At 38.9% G+C, this 24,012-nt stretch overlaps 5 protein-coding genes across 8 annotated transcripts; 1 reads left to right on the plus strand and 4 right to left on the minus strand.

Moving 5' to 3' along the window:
- Positions 1–857: 857 nt before the first annotated feature.
- LOC103338360 (HIPL1 protein-like) lies at positions 858–3,578 on the minus strand. Its single transcript, XM_089041507.1, has 6 exons — positions 3,310–3,578; positions 2,430–3,221; positions 2,110–2,326; positions 1,783–1,949; positions 1,436–1,719; positions 858–1,327 (listed from the first exon to the last, which is right to left on the minus strand). The coding sequence occupies exons 1-6, from the start codon at positions 3,475–3,477 to the stop codon at positions 904–906; spliced, it is 2,052 nt and encodes a 683-aa protein (XP_088897633.1). The 5' UTR covers positions 3,478–3,578; the 3' UTR covers positions 858–903.
- Positions 3,579–4,397: 819 nt separating this feature from the next.
- On the minus strand, positions 4,398–8,851 carry ELF5 (proline-rich family protein). The gene is given in 10 exon segments (XM_008241441.2): positions 4,398–4,925; positions 5,322–5,858; positions 6,059–6,109; positions 6,111–6,454; positions 6,537–6,618; positions 6,711–6,777; positions 6,882–6,931; positions 7,130–7,215; positions 7,613–7,706; positions 8,558–8,851. Coding segments are annotated over 10 exon segments (1,608 nt in total). The 5' UTR covers positions 8,639–8,851; the 3' UTR covers positions 4,398–4,709.
- A 2,020-nt stretch (positions 8,852–10,871) lies between these two features.
- Positions 10,872–13,254, minus strand: LOC103338252 (protein NUCLEAR FUSION DEFECTIVE 4). The gene is made up of 2 exons (XM_008241440.3): positions 12,704–13,254; positions 10,872–12,203 (listed from the first exon to the last, which is right to left on the minus strand). Exons 1-2 carry the CDS (start codon positions 13,166–13,168, stop codon positions 11,052–11,054), a joined length of 1,617 nt encoding a protein of 538 aa, XP_008239662.2. The 5' UTR covers positions 13,169–13,254; the 3' UTR covers positions 10,872–11,051.
- Positions 13,255–15,950: 2,696 nt separating this feature from the next.
- LOC103338251 (zinc ion binding protein) lies at positions 15,951–22,436 on the plus strand. Of its 4 annotated transcripts, none has more exons than XR_016121994.1 (12): positions 15,951–16,375; positions 16,569–16,787; positions 16,949–17,143; positions 17,219–17,568; positions 17,662–17,893; positions 18,095–19,764; positions 20,211–20,420; positions 20,522–20,659; positions 21,325–21,377; positions 21,448–21,559; positions 21,653–21,712; positions 22,016–22,087. XR_016121994.1 is itself a non-coding variant. In XM_008241438.3 (12 exons), the coding sequence occupies exons 1-12, from the start codon at positions 16,082–16,084 to the stop codon at positions 22,300–22,302; spliced, it is 3,774 nt and encodes a 1,257-aa protein (XP_008239660.2). In that variant the 5' UTR covers positions 15,953–16,081; the 3' UTR covers positions 22,303–22,436. The 4 variants fall into 4 exon arrangements, 3 of the variants coding, with proteins under 3 accessions (XP_008239661.2, XP_008239660.2, XP_008239659.2); XM_008241438.3 differs by adding an exon at positions 22,201–22,436 and having other exon boundaries at positions 15,953–16,375; positions 17,665–17,893; positions 21,325–21,559; XM_008241437.3 differs by adding an exon at positions 22,201–22,436 and having other exon boundaries at positions 15,954–16,375; positions 21,325–21,559.
- LOC103338250 (LOB domain-containing protein 27) lies at positions 22,428–23,999 on the minus strand. The gene is made up of 2 exons (XM_008241436.3): positions 22,907–23,999; positions 22,428–22,795 (listed from the first exon to the last, which is right to left on the minus strand). The coding sequence occupies exons 1-2, from the start codon at positions 23,695–23,697 to the stop codon at positions 22,696–22,698; spliced, it is 891 nt and encodes a 296-aa protein (XP_008239658.1). The 5' UTR covers positions 23,698–23,999; the 3' UTR covers positions 22,428–22,695.
- Positions 24,000–24,012: the final 13 nt, after the last annotated feature.

Below are 24,012 nucleotides of genomic sequence, written 5' to 3' on the forward strand. Positions count from 1 at the left end.
ATCTCCATTTTGAGTTTTTCACGTAAGTTGTAACGTACCTATGTGCCCTAGTTAAAGTAAATAAGACAATACTGAAACTTAGAAATGTTAAAAGTTAATACCAAAAAAGTGGTATTGGGCTTGGCCATGCTCTGCATCTGGTGACATTGGGGTCGCGGCATACGGGAAAGGCCAAGCGATGATCTGCAACACGTAATTTTTCTAAGGGCTCAACTACAAAGAGTCTTTCAAGTGTAACGCGCATATGAATACTAACTTTTTGAGCGATCAACTACAAAAAAAAGTATTTTAAGTGTAATCGATTGCATACAATTCGTTATAAATTATAATTCTAAATAAATAGCATATACTTAATATTTTGTCTTTGTATATCGAACTGTCAATATATTATCGATAACATCTCAATATGCACATAGAATTTATGCATACTTAAACGACAAAAACAATCCTTAATATTGTTAGTGAGTTTTTGCTTCATGGTTGGAATATTATTAATATACAAACTTGCTCCACAAGCACCTAGTCTGATGTTCACCAACTCTGTTCCACAACTCGGCTCACTTTTCTGTTGTATTCACGCTGGTCCTCCAAATAAAGCTTGGCAGCCTAGTTAGAGAAATTTTATATTAAAGGTGCCATACATGAACTATATATTTCAAAAGAAAAAAATCTAAGAGAAAGGGAAACTATTGGGTTTTTTTAGGTGGGCCATGGTAGTTTTGAAGATTGAGATTGTTGGAACTGCAAACCAATACATACGGCATGTTGATGGCAACGTAGTTAGTAAAATACGGGACGAGAAAAATGTGTATTAAGTACATGGAGGTATTTGTTTGATATAATTTTCAAACCGTAAGGGAGTAATTCGATAATTTACTCATAATGGAATTGATATTGTTAGTATCAGTGATAGTTCACAGGATATAATCCAGTGTACAAAACAAAATAGGAAAGAAGAAAAAAGAGGACATCTTTGTGTCCCTTGAACAGTTCTGTGGACATAGGGGAGCAAGAACGTTGACCATGAGTCACAGAGTTGACTGCGTGTTCCTTGGCACATGAGAAATTGCAGCGGCTTGGTCTTGCAACTCTATAAACACCACTGCTTGTTAATATATAAACATCCTTCTTGTTATCTTCTGCAAATGAATACACGTACCCCAGAGCAGGGGTGGCATTAGAAATTCCAGCTGGCACAATGTTACATTGAATTGGAGAATCATGAGCACATTTGAAAGGCATTTTTGCAGTTGAAAAATTCCCACTGTTTTCAGGGCTTTCAGTGCCTGCCCACACACCATCAGCATACAAATCCATGTACAAATACCTGCAATGTTGTTCACAGAGCATGGTTATATTTATTCGTCCTTACTAGCAAATCACAGTATGACGTGTGTACATGTACACCTGTATTTGTTGCACGGGGCAAACTGACCTTTTGTACATGCATGGATCAGTCATCGATCGATAGAAGTAGCCGCCTGTGATGGAGGCTGATGCAGCAGATCCTACATTCTTGTCTATGTCAGAGTGGCTATATCCCATTACAGGGAATATGGGGTTTATGGAAGTAGCAGATGTTCCTCCTGGAGACTTTTTTGGCTGAAAAGGAATGGAGCCCTCATAAACGCGCCACCCATAATTTCCACCCTTTATCACTATATCAACCTCTTCATATTGATCCTGCAAAATGCAATGAAAACTATGAATGCCAAAACCCTTTTGGAGAAAACAACAGCTTCATGAAGGTTTAGCAAAAACATGATATTCAAACCTGTCCACTCCACAGAGAAAGTAGGAGGGCCTTTCTGAATCAAAACTACAGCGCCAAGGATTTCTGAATCCCAAGGCCCAAATCTCTGGCTTCACATCCTTGACATCAACAAATGGATTATCACTTGGTATAGAATAATTTCCCCATAGCCCTTTTCCACTTATTTCCATTGCACCTAGTAATTGTGGCAAAACAGGACAATTATTTCAACACAGATAATGATATATTAACCATTTATGCTTGTTTATATCACAACATAACAACATTGTTTCAAACTGCTCAGTTAAAATATAAACAAAGATCAAACATTTATACTTGTAATTCCCAGGACTTACTTGGTATGGTATCTATGTCAAGCCTCAGAATTTTTCCAAGCAAGGATTTCTTGTTCTGTGCAAAATTGTAAGGGTCATCTCGATTTGAACCGTCTCCCATCATGAGGTATAAAAAGCCATCTGCAGGTCCAAAAAGAATCTCACCGGCGTGACCTCCCCTGTATGGAAGCCCCATCGTGAATATCCTTCTCACTTCTGAAGGATTTGCACTTGTTGCCTAACAAGAAAAACAGACAATAAGAAGCTCGTGGATGAGTTTCATTGCAATAGTTCGGATGATAGTTTTCTGAAACATAAAATGGAGAGGTGTGCATTTATACCAAGGAAGTCTCTGACGCTGTACCATTGGCAGTAAATTCTGCAACAACACTATGATATTGGCATGGCTGCACCCCACTATCAGCCGGAAGCTTTGAGGGGTCACAACTCACATCTGTATTGCATGAACATCTGCCTGAACAGCCTGGATGCTTCATCTTGTCACAATTGAATGACAGAAAGAAGCGGCCATTGCGCGCAAAGTTTGGATGAAATGACATACCCATTAGACCAAATTCAGTGTCAAAGAGCACTTCATCAGTAATGTCCAGAAAGGGTTCAGATTCATTGATCCACAAAATCCCATTTGATCCCTCATTGGGTATAGTTGCCAACCATATCTTACCTTGCTGGTTAGACATGAAAGCGCGGTTGGAACCATCAGGATGTGGAACTAGATTGATGTAAGCTCCATTTGCAATTTTCTCAAGGCAAAGACCAGCTGGAGGTGAAGCTTTTTCTTGACTAAATGAAACTGGTTCATCTTTAAAACACAGATCATCTTCTGACCCACCAATTGCTTCACAGAAGTCTTTCCTTGAGCGCCACTGATCAGTCAGTTTGGAAGGCAACGAACTATATTGCATCCCAACTCTGCCTTGCATTGGTGGAGCAAATGGAGAACTCATGATGGATATATATCCACATGTATCCCACAATTTTGTGCAGAAGTCAATGGAATCTCCTACTTTGGACTGATGGGGTTTCACCAAATCAGTAGTGTTGCACAAAACAGGAACTTTTCTAGGCCCAGAATCAATTTCAAATAGCCGAGCAGAAAATTGATCACATATCTGCAGATTATGGAAACCAAAAGTTAGCAAAAGCAAAGTACTTTCTCTAGTAAAACTAACTTATCCATGGCTGGACAAAGAGGCTTACTGCACACGTGGTCAATTTCAGGAGAGCAGCACATGCAGGATCAAAGACGTTTAGTGATTCAAATTGTTTCTGCAACTCCAAATCTTGAGTGGAGTTGCAGCAGACGGTTCCGTTGTAAGAACAGAACTTCAGAGGAGTGTCTTGTTTTATAGGTTGCCCTGTTTGCATTGATAGAAAATAACTCGTTTAACTGATGGAAATAAATACAAAACATATTCGGTAAAGGGTTAAATACGAAATGAAGAACAAAAACAGATGCAGAGACAGAGAGAACCAACTTGAATCAGTGCACAGTGGAAATGAGGACAAACAATCGAGAAACAATGATAGGGAGAAGAGGAACAAAAAACAGACACAAGTATTCATCTTGGATTCAAAAGAAACAAAAGCTGATAGAGTGCAATCACTTTTACTCTGAAACTGTCACTAAAAACCAAAACCAAAACCAAAAGCTACAGTTCCTACTTTGTACTGCATACGATTGAGAGCAGAAGATAAACGGCCAAGTTTCCTGTTCATTCCCTTAAATTGCTTGGTTAATGTGTTTTGCAAGTTTCAGTTATTGTTGGGTTTATTTAGTTTATGGGATTCCACAAACATCATATTGAATATTGAAGAAAGCATTATAAAAACAAGTCTTGATTTTTACATTGCATAAGCAGCCATATGAAAGTCGAGTTTACTTGGGTTTTACCGTTTTGCTTAAGGAAAATCATAGTTTATGCAGAAGTGTCCCGGATCTCAAGCAGACAAACCCAGTACCAGATGGCTTGACAAAATGAGGTTGTGTCTGCTTTGCCACGACAATGGTCCTTCGGTTATTTGTGGTGCTTGTAAATGCCTGTGTGAAATGGAAGGGAGGGCAGAGAGGGAGAAATTTTCAGATTTTCCCTTGATAGTCAGAATGTGCTTTTAACCTTTTTACAGATTTTCGTCATTGCATTTGTGAAGAAGACCAGGCAATGCCTACCCTTCCATTTTCGGTTCTCTGTTCTTAAAGACACCATTTCAACCAGGAGCTGAGTTGATTAAAGAGGAGAAAAACGATATAGCATGAAGGCAGAAGAAGACTAGTTAGAAACACCAAAGAAAGAAAAGTTGGAAATTATTTCAATTAAAAAATAATTTCTAAAATAATTTCAAATATAGTACATTCTGAATTTCTAGCACATCTTTAGTCTACCCATCTCAACATCTGATTTAGTTTTAAATTGCACCAAGAAAATGATGCATTAGGAAACTAAGTTAACAGCAACGAAAAGAATATCCATCAGTCCTCAGCTCCACTTCAATAGGCTGTGCATTTATGTTTCCTTTGGCTACAGGCATGCCACCTTTTGTTTTCATGGTTCTCTCCTTTTTCCCCCTATCTATCTTTGTGCCCAATAACCAGGTAGATATCAACTTTCAAGTGCACCAAGCGCCTTCATGTCCTCCAGGAAGGCCATGTAAGAGTCGTCAATGCTCTGTGGCTTCGGTGCTGATGATGAGTTCACAGACTCTTGTCTAACAAAAGGAGTTGCTGACTGGGTAGGTGCTGCTGTGGTCGGGAGTGATGGTTTTGCTTTTGCTTTTGGGGCAGCCATCTCTCTCCTTACCCGAACAGATGCAGGAACCTAAACCCAGAACCAGAAAACAGGCTTAGGTCATAAAAGTTTATTGATCCAAACAGACAAAATGTAAAGAGTACATATTGACATCTTGCAGTATGATAAAAGTCTCATAAAGCTCTACCCATTTCGTTGACATTGGAACTAGGGTCAATAATACTGGCTAAAAGTCTACACTAACCACCTTGAATTGTAACAATAAACCTCTACTACCTGCATCTCACAATAAACCTCTACCACCTGCATCTTCCTTTAAACAAACTTAAAAAACTGGTGCAGAAATTACAGACCAGAATGCTTATTGAGTTAGGTGTTACTTGTAGTAACAAGCAACAATGCCACATGTACTACTAGCGTAAGGACGTGATATATCCTACAGATAGCAAAAGAGAATCAACTCACCATGGCTGTAAGTTCTGGAGTGTGCTGCGCCAGAGGCCTCTTAACAACAGTAGATGCTGCAGATTTAACATATGAAGGTTTCTGATGAGCAGCCACTCGGTTTGCAGCATGATCATCATCTTGATAAGTAGGAGGGGGGCCAGGTGGAAGTGGCGGTCTCATCATTGGGGGTGGTCCAGGAGGAGGACCATATGGTGGCCTGGGGACCATTGGGGCCATCATTCCCGGGGGACCTGGTCGACTGGGAAGTCCAGGAGTGGACAATGGTGGCCGCATATCTGGTGGAGGTGGGGGTGGAGGGAAACGAGAGATACCTGGGGGTAATACATCAGGCTGTAAATTTGGAATCAGGGTGGGTCCAGGCATCGGAGGCTGTTGTCTTGGAGGAGGAGGAGGTGGTGGAAGCATGTTAGTAAGATCCTTGGTCACTAGAGTATTATTGGTTTCAGTATCAGACGTTACACCATCAGACTGATTATTTGTTGATTTAGGAGGCAAACCAGGAGGCGGAGGAGGAGGAGGAAGTATGGTGTGCACCTACAAGAGAGGAAGGGGCATTATTTCACAAATTGAAAAACTTAAAAGATAGGCTTGGCCACCCATACACCCTCTCTTTGGGCTTACCAGTCAAGCATATACTAATACTTTCAAATATTTTGCTAACTTTTACAACTCTGAAAATTCTTGTTCCTCTTAATAGAAAATATCATTTCAATGGACAAGAAGGGGCAGCTTACCTGCGTCGAGTCCTTAGACATTGATTGATCAGACAATGTAGATTGACTAGGTTTCCATCTCATTTCTGCTGATACCAGGAGGAGGTGGCTGTGCGGACTTTTGCAAAGGTGGAGGAGGGGGAAGTAAAGGGCGATTAGCAATCTCTTTAGGCAGGGGTCCTGGAGGTGGAGGTGGAGGTGGTGGCAAAGAGATACCTGGGTTTACAGCTGCAGGGGTAGGCGGTAACGGAGGTGGAGGAGGTAGAGGCAAAGACTCAGGTATGACGGAGCTATCACCAGGCCCATTGTTACCAGAATCGTGCAGAGGTACGGCTAAAGCAGCATCCTCTGACTCCATTGTTGAGGATGACGATGCAGCACCACTTGAAGAAGCAGCAGATAAAGGAATTCTGGGCCCTGCAATTCAAATTCCAAAAGAAAATAAGAGAGAGAAAGTAAACATTAAGACACAAAATTGGGGTGGGGAGGGAAACCAGACCTATTGATGATTTAAACATTGGAGGCTTTCCAGGCGGTGGGGCCCCAGTAGGATTCAGGGTTGGGTGATAGTAAACGGAGTCCTGCAGGAAAACATAAGAAATTTTGGTTTAATATATTGGAAAAAAGAAGAAGAAAGAATTTAAAAAACATTTACAAACCAGGCATATCGTACCTCAGGCATCGGATGCTTCGCTCTCTCCTCTTCTTCTGCAGTTCGTCTTTTAGGCGGCCCCAAATGACTGACCAGAAAACAAACTATAGTTCATAAATCAAAACAAACAGAAAATGAATTCGAGTATTCGACCACTGGCACAGAAATAGATTCGGAAAACAGATTTTTCACCTGAACATAACTGGGGCCTCACCCTTCTCCTTCAATTTCTCTGCATATTCCTGTACAAAAGAGTACATAAGACTGATCATTGCAAGCAAGAAAATTATTACAACAAGGCACATGGATTGAACATGAAGTTAGAAGACCCTGAACAACTAAGTCACCAATGAAAGATCACAGTACAGCAGCATATAACAATGTGGCTAGTTTAATTTCTAAAAGAATGGTATAAAAACAATGCTATATGTGAAAATTACCTTCCTCTTCTTTATAACAAGGTTAAGTGTATCCTCTAGTTGCCTCTTCTTGTGTTTTCTTGCTTTGTCCAGAGCACCATCAGCCTCTGTGCCAATCAGTGAAATACATCAGTGGGTATGAACAGGGAAAGCAGCATGGCATGGCTGCATATCAAATTAAAATAGTAAAAACAAAAAATCTAGACAAAGAGCCGCAAAAAGAAAGATATAGTAAAGCAGAAACAAAACCAAAAACAATAAGCACAAACTGAAATTTTCCTTTAAGAAAAAAATTCATTGTTATCTATATCAATATTACTTTCATTATTCAAAAAATAAACTTACACTACAACGAGTATGTTTAAAAAAATTAAATAAATAAAAGATCCACAACTATACTATATTTATAACCATTATGTTAAAGAACCTCTAGATTTGAGGCAGCAGATGAAAATGAACTTCTAGAATCTTTAAACAAAAGTCCAGAAGTAAATTGTGACTTACTCATCGTTTTCAGCTTATCAATCTGCTCCTTCAGTGTCTCGGGATCCTTCTTCAAGATCCCCACCTCCCTCACCTTCTTTCTTTCTTTCTTATTCTGTTCGTCATAGACAACATAAAGTCATAAGTGTCTGAATAAAGATTTAATCTATGCAATAAGCTTATCAAGAACACCAAAGGTAACAATATAAATGGGGGTAATTTCTTGGAACTGCACATAATCATACGGTCAATGGATAAGTGCAAGTACCTAAACACAGGTCAAATACGTTTTTCTATACATCTCAATTTTAAGATGAGGAGGCACAAACATATGCTATAAAAAAACATTTATCAAAACAAACTCAGAAACATAAAGGTAACAGCATGGTCATACATCTGCTTCCAAATACAACTGTGTGTGTACACATATATACCTTTCTCGACCTTTCACTAACCCTGATAACTTAGAGGGTAGTATCAAATAACAGCATTGACCTTTCACAAACTTGATTAATTCCATTACAACAACCCAAAGCCTGCTATGCTTACATCTTCCTTTCAAAAAAAAAAAATTGGGATTGCAGATGCCAAACTACAATATTTATTAAATTTATGCACAAAAAAAGGTACCCCATTTAAATTTATTTCAGATTAGTTTAAATGGTGACTATCGACAATTAATTGGCTACTCAAAGCAAAACTTTGTAGACAAATTTAGATATTAGGATACTGTAGTTAAATTTCAAATTCAATATAAGTTTATCTTTTTCTATTTTCCTGTGCTTTCTGGCAAAGAAACGAGGGTCAACATGAAATTAGAGCAATAACTAGGAGCAATGGAGTACCAAATTGTGAAAATCGATTGAATATGGGCAAAAACGAACAACCCAATTTCGAATTAAGCATGGAATCAAGGAATTGAAAGAAGAAAAGAGCAAAAACGGCGTAGTTTTGAGAAGTAATTACCCTTTTCAACTCCTTCTTTCGGAGCTCCTTCCGGTAAGCGTCCGTAGGGTTCATCACCTTGCCTCCCTTCGTCGTCTTCATTGTGATCTCTCTCTCTGCCTCTCTTCAAAGTTGTTCTCTTTTTGTTGGTTTTAATTCGATTTCAAGGAATATCGGGTAAATTCAAAACAAAGGTTGCAGAGCGAAACGTGGATGATGCATAAAATATTTTCCTCTCTTGCTCTGAAGTGTTGAACGAAACCCCGAGGGCCCAAAAACCTCACCCAGCTTTTTGTTTAGCCAGCTTCTTCTTTTTTTCCCCTAAAATGTGATAGGAAACTTATATTCGATCAAATCAAAGATTTATTTATTTATTTATTTTTTTTGTGTTCTTTATAAATAATAATAAATAAATAAAATAACCCGCATGTAAAAATCGTATAACCGTGCGGCTATACTAGACCACGGGTGCATTTAAAAATTGTATAGCCGCGCGGCTGTAATATCACGGGCTTTTTTGCATTTAAAAATCGTATAGCCGTTCGGCTATACTACTTTTAAATGTAGAAAGCCCGTAGTATAGTCGCTCGGCTATACTATTGTTAATATAAAAAACCTGTAGTATAGCCGCGCGGCGATACTATTTTTAAATATAAAAACCCTAAGTTTAGCCGCTCGGCTATACGATTTGTAATATTAAAAAAGCCCGTCGTATAGCCGCCCGGCTATACGTTTTTTAAATAAAACCCTAGTTTAGCCGTTCGGCTATATTATTTTAGTATAGCCGCGCGGCTATACGATTTTAATATAAAAACCCGTAGTTTAGCCGCTAGTCTCTAGATAAGCAATACAAGAAAAAATTAAAAAACTTTGCCCAAGTGCGTCTCTCTTAAATTAGTCTTATCCCCCAATAATAGTTTTATTAATTATATCCTTAAATAAAATAATTTGAAAGTATCCCTTAATATATATATATATATATGTAAATAAATAAATTAAATGGGTAATATTTGGGAAAATAAGGCCCTGCTTGGCCCAAATTGGTGGGCTGGGTTCGGTGTCTAGGGAAGTCTATATCAAGTGTCTGAGTTTGATTCAGTGAGAGACCCCAAGAAGGTATAGCACATGCCATGATAAGGAATGATAACCTAAAGCAGTGAGTTCCGGTGCATGTATTCCATGCCGTCGACGCTTCTTTGTCATAAATATACCCGATCACTCTCACGGAAAAGATATAAGATCCCACAGGAGCGGCTATGGTAATGGCATTGAATATGGTTCCCATATATAGCACACCAAATATCTCAGAAGTGATTGTGGGCATTAGTGACCACTGAGAACCATAAAAAACACCCACCAGTATAAAGAGCACAAGGCATACCAGAAGCAATATTCAAATGATTCCACATAAGCAACAAAGTATTTATGGTAGGTAGCAGGGCCAGCATCAAGAGAAATGAAGCAGGTTTCTTGTATAAAAATGTCCAATATATTTGAATTAATATTGCTCCACTCAGACCAAGAAATCCCTAACACGGAAAAGATAAACTTCTCATCCACATCAAGTCCAAGTATTTAGATCAGAAAGAACTCAAGAGAGGACCCCACAGTCGGCTCCAAAGTCCTTGAACCCTGAAACGGTGTCGAGGGTCGACTGATCATAGCCCTGTGTGGTCTTCAGGGTCTGAGAGTAGAGGGAGCCGCTGGTGCACTGTATCCATATGCTCGCCACCGTAGATACCCATTTGCTGTCGAAGGGCCTCAGTCTCAGTCTGTTTCTCTGTTGACTGCCCTCCATTTTCTTTTTCTTTTTCTTTTTCTTCTTTCTTTTGGGAAAAACCCCGACAAAATCTGCATCTTTGATTTTGGTGGCAAAGTCTGCATCTTTGATTGCAACAACATCGTCGTTTGTTGCTTTCCGTGGTGTGCGGGTTTTTAGTTTGCTCTTGTGCCCACGTGTTGTCTTTAACTTTCAATGATATGAAAGGCGGCACTTTTATGAACCAAAAACAAACACAAAAAACACTTATTTGTTCTAAAAAACTAAAATTTATATGAAAATGTGAGTTTTGATCAAATAAATAAGAACTGATAAGTTATAACAACTATCTTTAGCAAATTACATTTCAACTAGAGTTTTGATCAAAACTTCCACATATAAATGAACAATATGACACCCATGAGTCTACCCCAGTCGAAAATGGTCATGACTTGTAGATCAAAGGTCTCATATTCGAATGACATCTTAGTTTTGTGTGTATGAGAAACTCTCATCTCCTATAATTTAGAGCTATTGCTTGTACTAAAAAAATGAACAATATGACAGAAAACTATCTTCTTGAACACAAACCATTTTTAATATATGTAAGAGAATTATACACCTACAACAGTTGTAATAGATCACAAATTCACAACAAGAGATGACAAATTCACAACAGAAGGCCAAGAGATCACAACCTCAAACCACAATAATATTTGCCTTATTGGCCTCTACACAACGTCGTCACATTTTGACTCACTGTCTTGGAGAATGCCGCAATCTTTTGAGCACAATCGAGCTGTAGAACCTCCTAGTTCGAAAGAACAAACCGAGAGCAATAAGAAACCCAAAGAAAGCAACAGATGCCATGATCAGAAAAGACAACATGAAGCAGTGAGTGCCATTGCAGGAGTCTTCTGCAGAAGCTTCTTTATCATATATGTACCCAATCACTCTTACAGAGAAAATATAAGAACCAATAGGACTGGCTATGGAAATTGTGTTGAAAATAGTACCCATGTGTCTTATCCCAAAGATTTCAGAAGTGATTGTGGGCATCAGTGACCACTGTGAGCCATAACAAATGCCAACTAGGATTGAACCCACATACAAATTTCCAGAAAAACCAGATGAAATTACAATGTGGCCAGCAGCCATGGTTGCTAGAGTAAAAGCCATCAACAATGGCCTTGCCCATCCTCTGGTATGCAGCAAATAATCTGAGACATACCCGGCTCCGAAACGGCCTAGAAAGTTCCATATACTCCATAGAGAAACAAAGGAATTGATCTCAACTGTTGTGTAACCAAGGGACTGGCCTATTTGGCTCATGTTGTTTATTGTGGCCAATCCAGACCCCATTCCACAAATCATGGCAATAAACAACAACCAAAAATCAACAGAACCCATAGCTCTCAGTAGATTCATATCTTCAAGACGATCTACCAGCATTTCAGGTTCATGTTCTACAGGTTCCTCTGATGCAGAGAACTTTGATGATTCCAATCTTGGTTCAGGGTTTTCTAGCAAAGGATCAAGTGTCTCTGTAAGCCTATTTGACTCAAATTTCTGGGCTTTGGTTGCAATTCCAAGGGGTGAGGTAATTAAGACCACAAGAAGTGCTATGAATGTAGCAATACTTGCCCATGATGTGAAACTGAAGATGTTTTCCAAAATGATTATGACCATGAGATAAGCAGCTATGAGCAGAGCAAAAGCAGAGAAAGCGTTCAAGTACTTCTTATCAGTATCAGCTCTATGAGCTTCATAGATTCTCACAAGAGGCATGAACAAGATGGAGACAGATGCAGGCAACAAAGCCAGCATAAGAAGGAATGTGCTGGGCTTGCCTTTGCAGAATGTGTCATAGACTTGGACTAGTATTGCTGAACTAAGACCAAGAAATCCCTGGCCATGAAAACATATGTGGTTTCATTAGGCCAGCTCCCAAAAGCGAAAGAAGTACAAACGCTACTCTATATTAAATAACTTTAATGATTTATTTTAAACATAACGTTGTCGTAGCAATTCCAAGAGCCCCACTTTCTTGCTCATACATCATGCATCGTATGCGAATGTGGGAAATTTCTAATAAACTCCCAACTTTAAAGAGAAACGTTATATCACATGCGTGTGTGAGTGACTGCCAATTATTGATGCAGCTAACATATCTCTAAATTATGCCAATTGACTACGTGTTTTACCATGTATGTGTTCTAAATTCTAATACAAGTTATGTGACATCTATAATTTCCTGCTATATTATTCTTCACATAATTTATGTGACATGTGAACAATGTGATATAAGTAACGGAAACCAAACGACGACGTGATCAGACCAACAAAGAAAACGATGTCGTGAGGAAAACGAATGTGATTTTAGTCATCATATCGATGATCTATCTAACCTTCATGATGCCCACGATGGTCCCACCGTACTCAGAGAAGTTGTGGACCCCCGTGACCACATTGGCGGTGTTGTAGAAAGTCTGAGCGTGGGCCGCCAAGAACATGAACAAGCACACAGCCGCGACCGGCGGCCTGTCGACCAATCCGGTCACAGCAGCCCACAAGAAGAAGTACCCCAAGAAGCACTGGATAGCCCCCGCCGCGTGCACCACCCAGGGCCCACCGATGCGGCGACGATTGAGTGCGACGGCGGAGTATAAAATCCCCGATAGGATGCCGGCGTTGGCGCCTATGTCCTTGAAGACGGACACCGTGTCGAGCGTTGATTGGTCGTAGCCCTGGCTGGACTTGAGCGCCGACGAATAGATGCTGAAGGCGTAGGAAGAGCCGGCGGCGCTCTGGATCCATATGCTGGCCGCTGTGGCCGTCCACTTGCTGCTGCTCAGCCTCTCCATCTCTGCCATGGCTTAGCTTAGCTCTCACTTTATTCAAAATGAAAGCTATCTTTTATTTATTTCGCTGTTCCCATTTTATTGGCTATGTTGTCGATAATGATTGCAGTTAACATCAAATTTTCAAGATTACCACACACAATCCGTGACAGCTTTCCTTCAGACCTAACCAAAACAAAAATATCCCCTTTTTCTCTTCCTGTTGCCACAAAAGCGCTTGTTGAAAAAGCAAGTGTCTTCAATTGGGATTTTAAAACACTATTTAGGAATATAAAAAATTTAATCAATTTAAGCAAAATGTAATAACTTATAGAATTTTTTTATAAATTTTTTATAATCAAGATTTTTTTACTGTGCTCTGTCTTTTCAATGCGATTTTTACTTTAAAAGCTAACGCATCCACACAATACACATTTCCTTTCATCTTTCTTGTCATGGGCCTCATCTTTCATATTGGGAGAATACTTATCTGATTGGGGAGAAATTTTTGTATGTTCCGAACGCACACCATCTAATTTCCGGAACATACAAAAGTTGACCGTCTTAAAGTGAACATGAAATTTTATTTCACAAATGGAAAATCTGCTTCCATTTGTAGGTAACTTTATATAGTAGATAAATACTAGCAACCTTCTCTCTAATTATTTTCTTTGGACCTTCTCCATTTTTTGTTTGACATGTGTCATTCTCCTTATACTTAAAACAATGTCATTAATATATTGTACAAGGTAACTTTTGTTTTCCAAGTTTACTCCTTATTAAATGTATTCAATTTATCCAAAATTGACAACTTTCTTACCATCTTATTAAATTTTTTTTTAAAAACAATTAATTTTTTTAAAGAAAATATTTGCTTTAAAAAAAAAAGTCTAAACTTGATGTTAAAAAAAGGGGACATTTCCTCTCTTTTTTTTAAAGCATAAATTTTCTTAAAATATATATATATATATGGTAAGAAAGTTGTGAATTTTTTTTGGATAAATTGAATACATTTAATAAGGTAAACTTGGAAAACAAAAGTTAGCTTGTATAATATATTAATGACATTATTTTAAATGTAAGAAGAATGACACATGTTAAGTAAAAAAAAAAAGATGGTCAAAAATAGAAAGGTTAGAAAGAAGATTGACAAAAAAATACAGATTCAATACATTATTAGATATACTGATTGTGATGACAATGACTTCAAATAAGATGAAGACTCAAGAGACGTTTCTAACACTGACGACATTGATTCCGACTGTACAAAGAGCTAGAAACAATGCCTGAGATTTACAATAGCCATGTTCGCTTACCACTAATTGGGCCCTAACAATAATAATACTTCAATCATGAGGTAGCTTTGCTGGGCTGTAACCTCTACGTGTCCATTCCTAATAAGCCCTACGTTTTGACAAAATCAACTCCAAATCCCATTCATGATTTTGGTATCATCTCACGTTTATAATATGGTTTTCTGTTGTTAAAAATAAATGGAGGACAAATCCAACCATGTTTATGGCTCATGATTTGTACGATTCTTTTTTTTATATATTTTATGTCCAATATTTTGTACAATTTAAGTGTTCGAGATGTGCGTTGTGAAGCTAACATGATCATTGGATCATTAAAAGTGAAGCTAACATGATCATTGGATCATTAAAAGATCATTGTTGGTTTTACATGCATCAATGGATAGCACAGAGAATCCAAAGGAGGTCCAAAGTGAAATGGTCCAAAATGTTCAATGAATCTGTCATTTCTTATGGCCCAGTACGGCCTTGGGCTGTCTGTTCAAGTTCAAGCTAGCATAACAATATCTTGCTTTTGTTGACCATCCGATGATTTCGGCGCGGCTCCCTTCAGTCCAGCCTAAGAGTCTTCATAACTTTGTCCAACTTGAGTTGCTTCATGTTATCATTATTCTTTCTTATGGCCCCAAATTGAGTAACGGCAGATTAGAAATCCAAAGTATTTATTTATTTAGTAAATTAGTACTGATTTGCAGAAGTCGGTTAGGTTCATTGGTAACGGACAGTAAATTCATCATCTTATATTCAAGTTCGAGTCTACTTCTTTCTAGATTAGACTAATTTGAAATAATTTAAAAAGCATTTGTACTAAATATATATATATATATATATATTAATTTGCACGTTGATTTTATTTGTATTTTGCCCTTTCAGTTAGAGAAAAGTCCAGGTCACCGCGGGGCAAAAATCTTAGGCGGGAACGTGCAGGCACATGGAAGCCAGACGCCCAAAGGTCCAACGCACGTGCACAACTGGACAAAGATTAACTGGGGACATTAGGAGCTTCGACGGTTGACCTGCCTCACTTGACGACAAGGTCTCCAACATCGTTCAGCACCAAACGCACCGTTTCGCGCCTTCAGCGACAATAAAATAAGACAGAACAAGCAGAAGGGGGCAAAGCGGGACGGCGTGAACAAGCCCTCCTTCCTACTTAACCAACGCATTGCATGGTGATTTCTGACGGTACCCCTTTTAGGCTTTTACCATTATTCAAACTTGAACCACATTAAACAAGATTAAATTAATCTAATCACTATTAAACAATTGGCAGGAAGGATTAAACAATTGGCGGGAGAGGCTGTCAAAGCCACGCACTCTTGTGCCGTTCGAGGACACGCGGGCATACAAGGCAAACACAATTGCTTCCCTTGGGGATTCAGTACGACGTCGTAATCACGGGCCATGGCAGCAAGTAAAGAAATGCATAAAATAAAAAAATTGGAAATAAAAAAAATATAAGTTAAAAAAAAATAGTTTTGAATTTGATGTGTGGGTTAGCTGGGGAACAGACAGAGAGAGAGAGAGCCTTGGAAACTAGTGTGTTAAATTCCCTTGACCCTCGCAATGCCAAACTTCCCTCTCTCTTTCTCAACCTTCATGGTGCTTAAACGACGTCGTCGTCTCACCGTGGATGGGCGGCGGCGACGACTCTCCCCAATGCCTCCTCCCCCCTTCGACCAAAGACACTCAGCCGGCGTCGTCCTCCTCCGCCGCACGTGTCAGGCTCGTTCACACGCCGATCCTTTTTCTCGTCTGCTTCCACAAGGCGCTGCGAGCCGAGCTCGACGATCTCCGCCACGTGACCTTGGCCGCCTTAGAGAGTGCCTCACGTGACCGCCAAGGCCGTGACTTTGTTCTGCAGCTTCTGCGGCGGTTTGAGTTCCTCAAGCTCGCTTTTAAGTACCACTGCTCTGCAGAGGACGAGGTCAGCTCAAAGTTTTCCAATTGGCTATCAATTTTCTTTTTTAGAAATTAGAATTACAATTAATTTAATTCATTAACTAATTAAGCTAATGTATTTTAGTAAATTGCTTGATTAATGTGACAAAAAGTATCTGAAGCTGCAATGCATTATTAACTAGAGTTTTAAATTGAATTTTTCATAATGTTGTTGGCAGATTATTTTTTTAGCGCTAGATGGACGAACAAAAAATGTAGCCAGTACATATTCACTAGAACATAGGAGCATAGACAGTCTCTTCGATTCAATTTTCAATCGCTTGGATGCTTTGTTAGATGAAAGTGAGAATATTTCCAAGCAATTTCAAGAACTTGTGTTCTGCATCGGGACACTTCAGGCATTCGCTTGCCAGCATATGCTGAAAGAAGAACAACAGGTATAGCCAAAATGGTTATTTAACCAAATTCAAAATGTAATTTTTAACCGTGTATTTCCAGTGATATTTTGATTGTATTGTCTTTGTATAGTTCTGTAGTTATATATCAACTGGTTGTGGTGCTTGCGTTGCGTTACGTAAATTATGTGTATGGGATGCAGGTTTTCCCTCTGATCCTCCAGCAATTCTCTGCTGAAGAGCAGGCCTCACTTGTGTGGCAGTTCATGTGTAGCATTCCTTTAGTGCTGCTGGAGGATCTACTTCCGTGGACGATGTCCTTTCTTCCACCTGATGAACAAGAAGAAGTTATACATTGCATAAAAGAAATTGTACCTGACGAAAAATCACTCCAAGAGGTAGATTCTGACCCAAAGTTCTTACCTTTGTGTGAATCAACTTTTTGATAGTTACTAGCTTAAATCTTTGTGAAGGTAGTACTTTCTTGGCTTGCTAGCAATGAACAAGTCACATTTGGGGCCAACAATAAGGCTGGAGGAGCCCAACACACTGGCGAATCTGCAGATTTGAAAAAATTAATTAAGTCTCATTCGCCTAAGAGGTTTTTTGAAGAAAATAGGAGTAGCATTAAGGGAAATTGCATCCACTCTGAAGTTGGATACAATCCGGTTGATGGCCTTCATCTTTGGCATGCTGCCATTATGAAAGATTTGACAAAGATTCTAGAGGAGCTTTACCAATTAAGAAGCTCAAGCAGTTTTTCGAGTCTTGATTCAATAGTTGTCCAGCTAAAGTTCTTTGATGATGTCCTTACTTTCTACAGGTAATTGATGTAATTGCTGTGTCCTTATGTGCTTATATTTTTTCATTTTTTGTTCAGTAATTGATTCTTCACCAAAAACTTTCTGACCTGCAGCAGTGCATTGGAGAAGTTATTTCATCCTGTGTTAAATGAACTTTTCAATAGCTGTCTTTACCCTTCCAGTGAACAATTTCCCAATGAAATACATGTCGAAGGTTTGCAGAGGTTGCTATACTGTACTCCTGAAAATGGAACACCTTTATGCAAATTTGTGGAGAAGCTTTGCTGGGAACTGGAGTCTTTTGTGGTGGGAATCAACAAGCATTTTGCTTTCCAAGAGACGAAGGTACGCTGCATAAATTATTGAAGATGCTTATAAATCAAGGAAGAGAAATATTATCAGCATTCTAGGCTCTCTTTCCGATGATATAGGGAATTTAGGGTTACCAGATTTCTATTGATCATATGTCTTGACTCTACTATCAGTATGTTACTGAAAATATTTTCCACATTGGTTGCAAATTAACACTTTTCCAGTTTTTATCAGGTATTTCCCATTGTAAGGATGAACTGTAGCCATGAAATGCAGCAGCAACTGTTGTACGTGAGCCTTCATATTCTGCCACTTGGATTGCTAAAGTGCATGACCACTTGGTTTTCAGCTTGTTTATCTGAGGACGAATCCAGGTCCATCCTTAGCAGCTTGAAGCAGGGAGATTCTTTAGTCAATAAATCATTTGCGTCCCTCTTACGTGAGTGGTTCCGCATTGGTCATTCTGGTAAGACCTCTGTTGAAAAATTTCGAAAGGACTTGCGGCAAATATTCAAGAGCAGATGCACTTCCTCATCCAAGCAATTCTATGATACTACTGGATCCTCATCCTTAAGTTCCAATGTGCAACCTTGTGAGGGATCAAACACTAGGCTAATAGCACCAATGTCGTCCGACAAGGGCAAGAATTCTATGCCATGCTCCAGTGGAACCAATATTCACATATATTTCCCTGGAACAATGAAAACATCACATCACTTGCCGAAAAGTCTTAGTGGAGAAAACCTTCTTGGTTATGATCTCCATGAACCAAAACCAGTAGATCTCATATTTTTTTTCCACAAGGCTCTCAAGAAAGATTTGGAATACCTTGTCTTTGGTTCAGCTCAGTTGGCCGAAAATGTTGCTTTTCTCACAGATTTTTGCCGACGCTTCCATCTTATAAAGTTTTTATATCAAATTCATAGCGAAGCAGAGGACGAGGTTGCATTTCCAGCTTTGGAGGCAAAAGGAAAATTGCAAAACATTAGCCACTCTTACACAATGGACCACAAACTGGAAGCTGAACGCTTTAACAAGATATCCCTCATTTTAGATGAGATGTCTAAATTGAATGTTTCAGCTTCTAAGGTTGAGTCAAACACAATGGATCAGAAAATGCTGCAGCACCATCAGCTGTGCATGAGGCTTCATGATTTGTGCAAATCATTGTGCAACTTACTGACTGAACATATTCATCGTGAAGAAGTTGAACTCTGGCCCTTGTTTAAAGAATGTTTCTCCATTAAAGAGCAAGAAAAGATCGTAGGATGCATACTTGGTAGAACAGAAGCAAAAATATTGCAGGATATGCTACCCTGGCTAATGGAGTCTTTGACACCAGAAGAACAGCAAGCCATGATGTCTCTATGGCGCCAGGTCACACGAAACACAATGTTTGATGAGTGGCTTAGAGAATGGTGGGAGGGGTATGATGCAGCTAAAGTGGTAGAGGAGTCAAATGTCCCTCCTTCATTGACCGCAGATCCCTTGGAGATTGTCTGTACCTATCTGTGTGGATCAGGTGAACAAGAAGGAAGTGTCTGTTACAAAAGTATCAATTGTTCAGACAAAGATTCCCCTGCTGTTAATACCAAGCCATTTGAAAATAGTGATGTGGATGAGAAGCCGAAGGATTCTGATAGCAACCAGTGTATTTATACTGATACAGAATATGTAAGACCTTGTGCTAATGGTGACAAGAAGAGATGCCAAGAAGTAGAAAATGCCACAAACCAAATCAATGATCCAGTTCAACCTTTTCAAGCAAGCCAGAAATCCAAGTATTGTGAGTGCTTGCTGACACTAGGCCAAGAGGATCTGGAGGCTGCAATTAGAAAAATATCCCGTGACTCTTCCTTGGATCCTCAGAAGAAATCATATATGATCCAGAACCTGCTAATGAGGTTGGTCCCGTCCCTTTTTTTTTGTTTCTCTATCATTTTTCTCCCTTTTTTTATGAGGAAATTATACAATCTATTGTGAAGGAAAGAGGCAAAATACCTTTATATATGTAAGAGTAATTTGAGTATTTTATCGACATGGTTTATTCCTAGTATAAGAGGAAAAATTACCTTGGTATGAGTAAAAGTAATTTGAGTATAACATCACCTTGACGAAACTAGCTTATAGGTCAAATTTAGAAGAGGTAGTGGAGTAGGTTGGACCAAAGAAGTAAAGTTATATAATTTTGTATTTTGTACATCAGAAATCTGACAAATATGATATCACAAAAGTCCTTAAGACTTGTAAGTGCTTTTTCTTACTTTGTAACATGTCTGTTTGTCTCTACATGCTCATAAAATATGACATAGAACAAAGTGAAATCTTTTCAATATTTATATTGTTTCAGCCGTTGGATAGTCAGACAACACTCTGAATTAAGAGACACAAGTAATGGGAAAGAATTTCCTGGTCAGCATCCATCCTATCAGGACCCTTTTGGACTAACCTTTGGTTGTAAACACTATAAGAGGAACTGTAAGCTTGTTGCTGCCTGTTGCAACCAGCTATATACCTGCATACGCTGCCATGATGAGATGGCTGATCATACAATAGATAGGTATCAACAGTCTGAGTTACAGTTCAGGCATTTAGCCTGTGAAGATTATAGTTTTCTTTTTCTATCTTCTCAGTTTTGATTCTTATATGATACATATGCAGGAGATCTATAACAGAGATGATGTGCATGAAATGCTTGAAAATTCAGCCAGTAGGGTCCACATGCTCAACTGCATCCTGCAGCAATTTTTCCATGGCAAGATACTTCTGCAGGATCTGCAAAATATTTGATGATGAACGGTAATTTATCCTGATTGGCCTGCTTTGTTTTAGCTCTTTGCTTGTAAGATAATACCATGTTAAATGGGTGACTTTAAAAGTTTGACCATAACAAGCACTTAAACTCCTTCCTCTGAAACAAAAGTCCAGCCTCTTTGTTGCTTCTATTGCCTCAGAAAATGAAAACGATATAGAAATCATCGTAGGAAGCAGATACTAAGCTGACCAGAGGAGTATTCTTGACTTCAAATTAAGATGGAGATGGCCAAGGCTCAGAAATCTGCTAGGCAACTTGCCACCTCCAGTTACCTATTTCTTAAATGGAACAACTTATGACCTTGTCAACAGTCAGTAGCTACCCTGGTGTAGAACACATGTTTGGAAGTGTAGAGTATAATCTATAATCTCATTACATCATTATGTAGGCAATCTTAGTTCTCTGGTCTAGTCACCACAATGACTGGATTGATCTGTACTGTTAAGGAATTAAGTACTTCTGGCTGCCTCTATGTGCTAAAATTCTCTAGTGATTAGAATGGTGTCCTGCTTTTCCCCCATTTTGTATGACGGCAGCGAGTGATTTGGGATAAATTTAATGCTACCTTGCCATGCCAATTAGCTATTTTACTGTTAGATTCACCACTACCAGATTTTTTTATGGTTCTAACGAAGAAGCTGTATAACAGGGTTATCTACCATTGCCCTTATTGTAACTTGTGCCGACTTGGAAAGGGATTGGGTATTGACTACTTCCATTGCATGACTTGTAATGCTTGTATGTCCCGTTTGCTAATGAAGCACACATGCAGAGAGAAATTATTCATGGATAACTGCCCTATTTGCAATGAGGACATCTTCACATCCACCTTGCCAGTAAAGTCCCTTCCATGTGGTCATTTGATGCACTCAACATGTTTTGAGGTATTTGCCTTTCATAATTTCTCGCTTTTCTACTTGGAGATTTTGCATATATTCAGACTTCTTTACTGCTGGTACTTCTGATGCTGCTTCTAGGCCTACACCTGCACTAATTATACCTGCCCAATCTGTGGCAAGTCGCTTGGGGACATGCAGGTCAGTTACCAAATATTTTCTGTAGTCTTTTGCATTTTAGTTACTTTTAATTTGTTAGAATTTATATTGCTGCAAACAATACATTATTTTAAGAAAAGAATTAAACTTACGATTAGAAACTTTGAAAAACAATGGATTCTCTGCATGAATAAAATGTAAACTTACTGTTAAGATATTGTCTTGAGCTTAAGCTATAAACTAAGAAACTCTCTTCAGCGGATTCAGTTCATCCACTTGCTTGATATGTTGAATTGTATCCAACCGAGTTGTGTGACGTCACACGGCTCTTGAAACATATTGCAGGTGTATTTTAAAATGTTGGATGCATTTTTGGCCGAAGAAAAAACTCCAAATGAGTACTCTGGCCAAACTCAGGTTTGTCATCCCATTTTTCCTCGTCATACTCTCTCACTAGCTTCTAATGCTTCCAGACATAGATATATATATATATATGTATATATGTTCATTGACTGTCAAAAGAATTGTAGGTCATACTTTGCAATGATTGTGAGAAGAAAGGAGCTGCTCCTTTCCATTGGCTTTACCACAAGTGCTCCTCTTGTGGTTCATACAACACCAGGATTCTGTGACTCAGTCCGACACAATAGATGATGAAGCTACTTTATATGTAAAGAAATTAAATTTCAACACTTATGTTATGAATATGTATATTAAGCTCCCTTATTTTGAGATCTTAATTTCATAATGTTGTCAATTATTTTAATATGCTATAGTTAGTTCATTAAGTTAAAACACTGCGCACAGTTATCTGGAGATAGAAAATGTTATTCAAATAAACAAATAGTCGATTATAAACTCATTTGTGAAACATTGAAAGCCAAGTTCTATACAAAGAAGAAGAAAAAAAGCTCAGTATTGTGGATTTTTATTTATTAAAAAAAAAAACAAAATTGTTGGTGTTCCCGTGTGAATTATCAATTCAAGATGGAAGAAAATAAAATACTTCATCTAAAGCTTACTGATCAGTTGACGCTGGTAAGACTATAGCATGACGCAGCATTCTTCAATGCGTTCTCTGCATACTCCATCGATTGTGTCGTGTCCTTAAATGATTCTTCGGAGCTGCAAGTAAAATGTTGCATCATGAAGAGAACAAAACAATGAACCAGAACCTTAATCACAATCATTTAGTGCTTTATATTACATAACCAAAGTGATTATAAAAAATTGTACCTTGACTCGTAAGCCTCTTTGGAATCAATGTAGGACTGTCTGTCGTCGATGGTGTCAAAAAAGGGATGCAGCTCATCATAATCTTGAACATCTGGTTGGAGAGAGAGTGGCTGAAGAACTCCCAGTTGGGATTGAATTGTCTCTGAATTGTCATTGTTGCTGTTGTTGTTAGTGGTACAAGGATTTGAAACCCACAAAGGATTTGCAGCATTGTTATCCTTGGAGTCAATATAAACAGAGCTATAAACAGCATCACTGCTGTTAGAGTAAGACTGCTGTTGATGGTGGTGTTGTGTTACAGGCATGGCATTATTGTTATTATTATTGTAAGGCTGTGGGTTGTGATTGAAAAGAGGGAGGGAATTATTAGGTGGAGCCATGCCCAGTTCTAATTGTGAGGTTACATATTCAGGCACAGATGAAATCTGATGCTGGTGGTGGTGATGTTGCCTGTACATTGCAAGCTGGGCCTGAACAGCTTGAAGCTCTTCCTCTGCCAGCAGAAGTTGGTATTGTAGTTGCCAAATCACCTCCCAACAGCCGTAAACCGGAAACTTGTCACGAATATTGGCCTGGTAAATTATGGACCTCATGGCCTCAAACTTCATTTCAGGCTCCAAGTTTTTAAGTATTTTCACGATGTTGCTAACTCCAAATAGCTTGTGTGCGTTTTGGAACATTTTGGGTTGGTCTGCTGGGAAAAAAGGGGCCAAAGGGCACTCGGGGGTGCACTTTCTTCTTTGGTATTTGCACGCAGCACAGGCCGAGTTAGTGGCACCCTTAAGGGTCATTTTGGAGAAAACAAGGATTGGAACCAATGTGACAGACGAGAGAAGGAAAAACCCAGAAAGCAATTGGAGCTGCGTTTGAGAAGAAGAAGATGATGAAGAAGAAGAAGAGTGGCGATGAGTTGAACAAGAATGAGGAGGAGGAAGAAGAAGAAGAAGGTGAAGGAGGAGATTGTTGGAAGTGATATGGGAGACATTTTTTTGGATCTGAAAAGGTCTGGTAATGTGCGGATTTACTGGAAGTAGAAGAGACTGAGTAAAAGAAAAGTTTGAAGAGGAAGCGAAATAGACGGGGAAGTCTCTCTGTGTGTATGACCG

This window comes from Prunus mume, linkage group LG7, assembly GCF_029339155.1.
Source record: "Prunus mume cultivar Tortuosa linkage group LG7, ASM2933915v1, whole genome shotgun sequence".
Taxonomy (NCBI): Eukaryota; Viridiplantae; Streptophyta; class Magnoliopsida; order Rosales; family Rosaceae; genus Prunus; species Prunus mume.

Coding starts and splice junctions, on each gene's coding strand:
- LOC103338251 (XM_008241437.3), top strand. CDS start 16,082: ATGGGCGGCGGCGACGACTCTCCCCAATGCCTCCTCCCCCCTTCGACC. Junction 21,560..21,652: donor TGCACTCAACATGTTTTGAG/GTATTTGCCTTT, acceptor TGCTGCTTCTAG/GCCTACACCTGCACTAATTA. Junction 21,713..22,015: donor AGTCGCTTGGGGACATGCAG/GTCAGTTACCAA, acceptor AACATATTGCAG/GTGTATTTTAAAATGTTGGA.
- LOC103338360 (XM_089041507.1), bottom strand. CDS start 3,477: ATGCAAACAGGGCAACCTATAAAACAAGACACTCCTCTGAAGTTCTGT. Junction 2,327..2,429: donor CAGCGTCAGAGACTTCCTTG/GTATAAATGCAC, acceptor TTTTCTTGTTAG/GCAACAAGTGCAAATCCTTC. Junction 1,950..2,109: donor TGACATAGATACCATACCAA/GTAAGTCCTGGG, acceptor CACAATTACTAG/GTGCAATGGAAATAAGTGGA.
- LOC103338252 (XM_008241440.3), bottom strand. CDS start 13,168: ATGGCAGAGATGGAGAGGCTGAGCAGCAGCAAGTGGACGGCCACAGCG. Junction 12,204..12,703: donor CCATCGTGGGCATCATGAAG/GTTAGATAGATC, acceptor TTTCATGGCCAG/GGATTTCTTGGTCTTAGTTC.
- LOC103338250 (XM_008241436.3), bottom strand. CDS start 23,697: ATGACCCTTAAGGGTGCCACTAACTCGGCCTGTGCTGCGTGCAAATAC. Junction 22,796..22,906: donor AAAGAGGCTTACGAGTCAAG/GTACAATTTTTT, acceptor TTTTACTTGCAG/CTCCGAAGAATCATTTAAGG.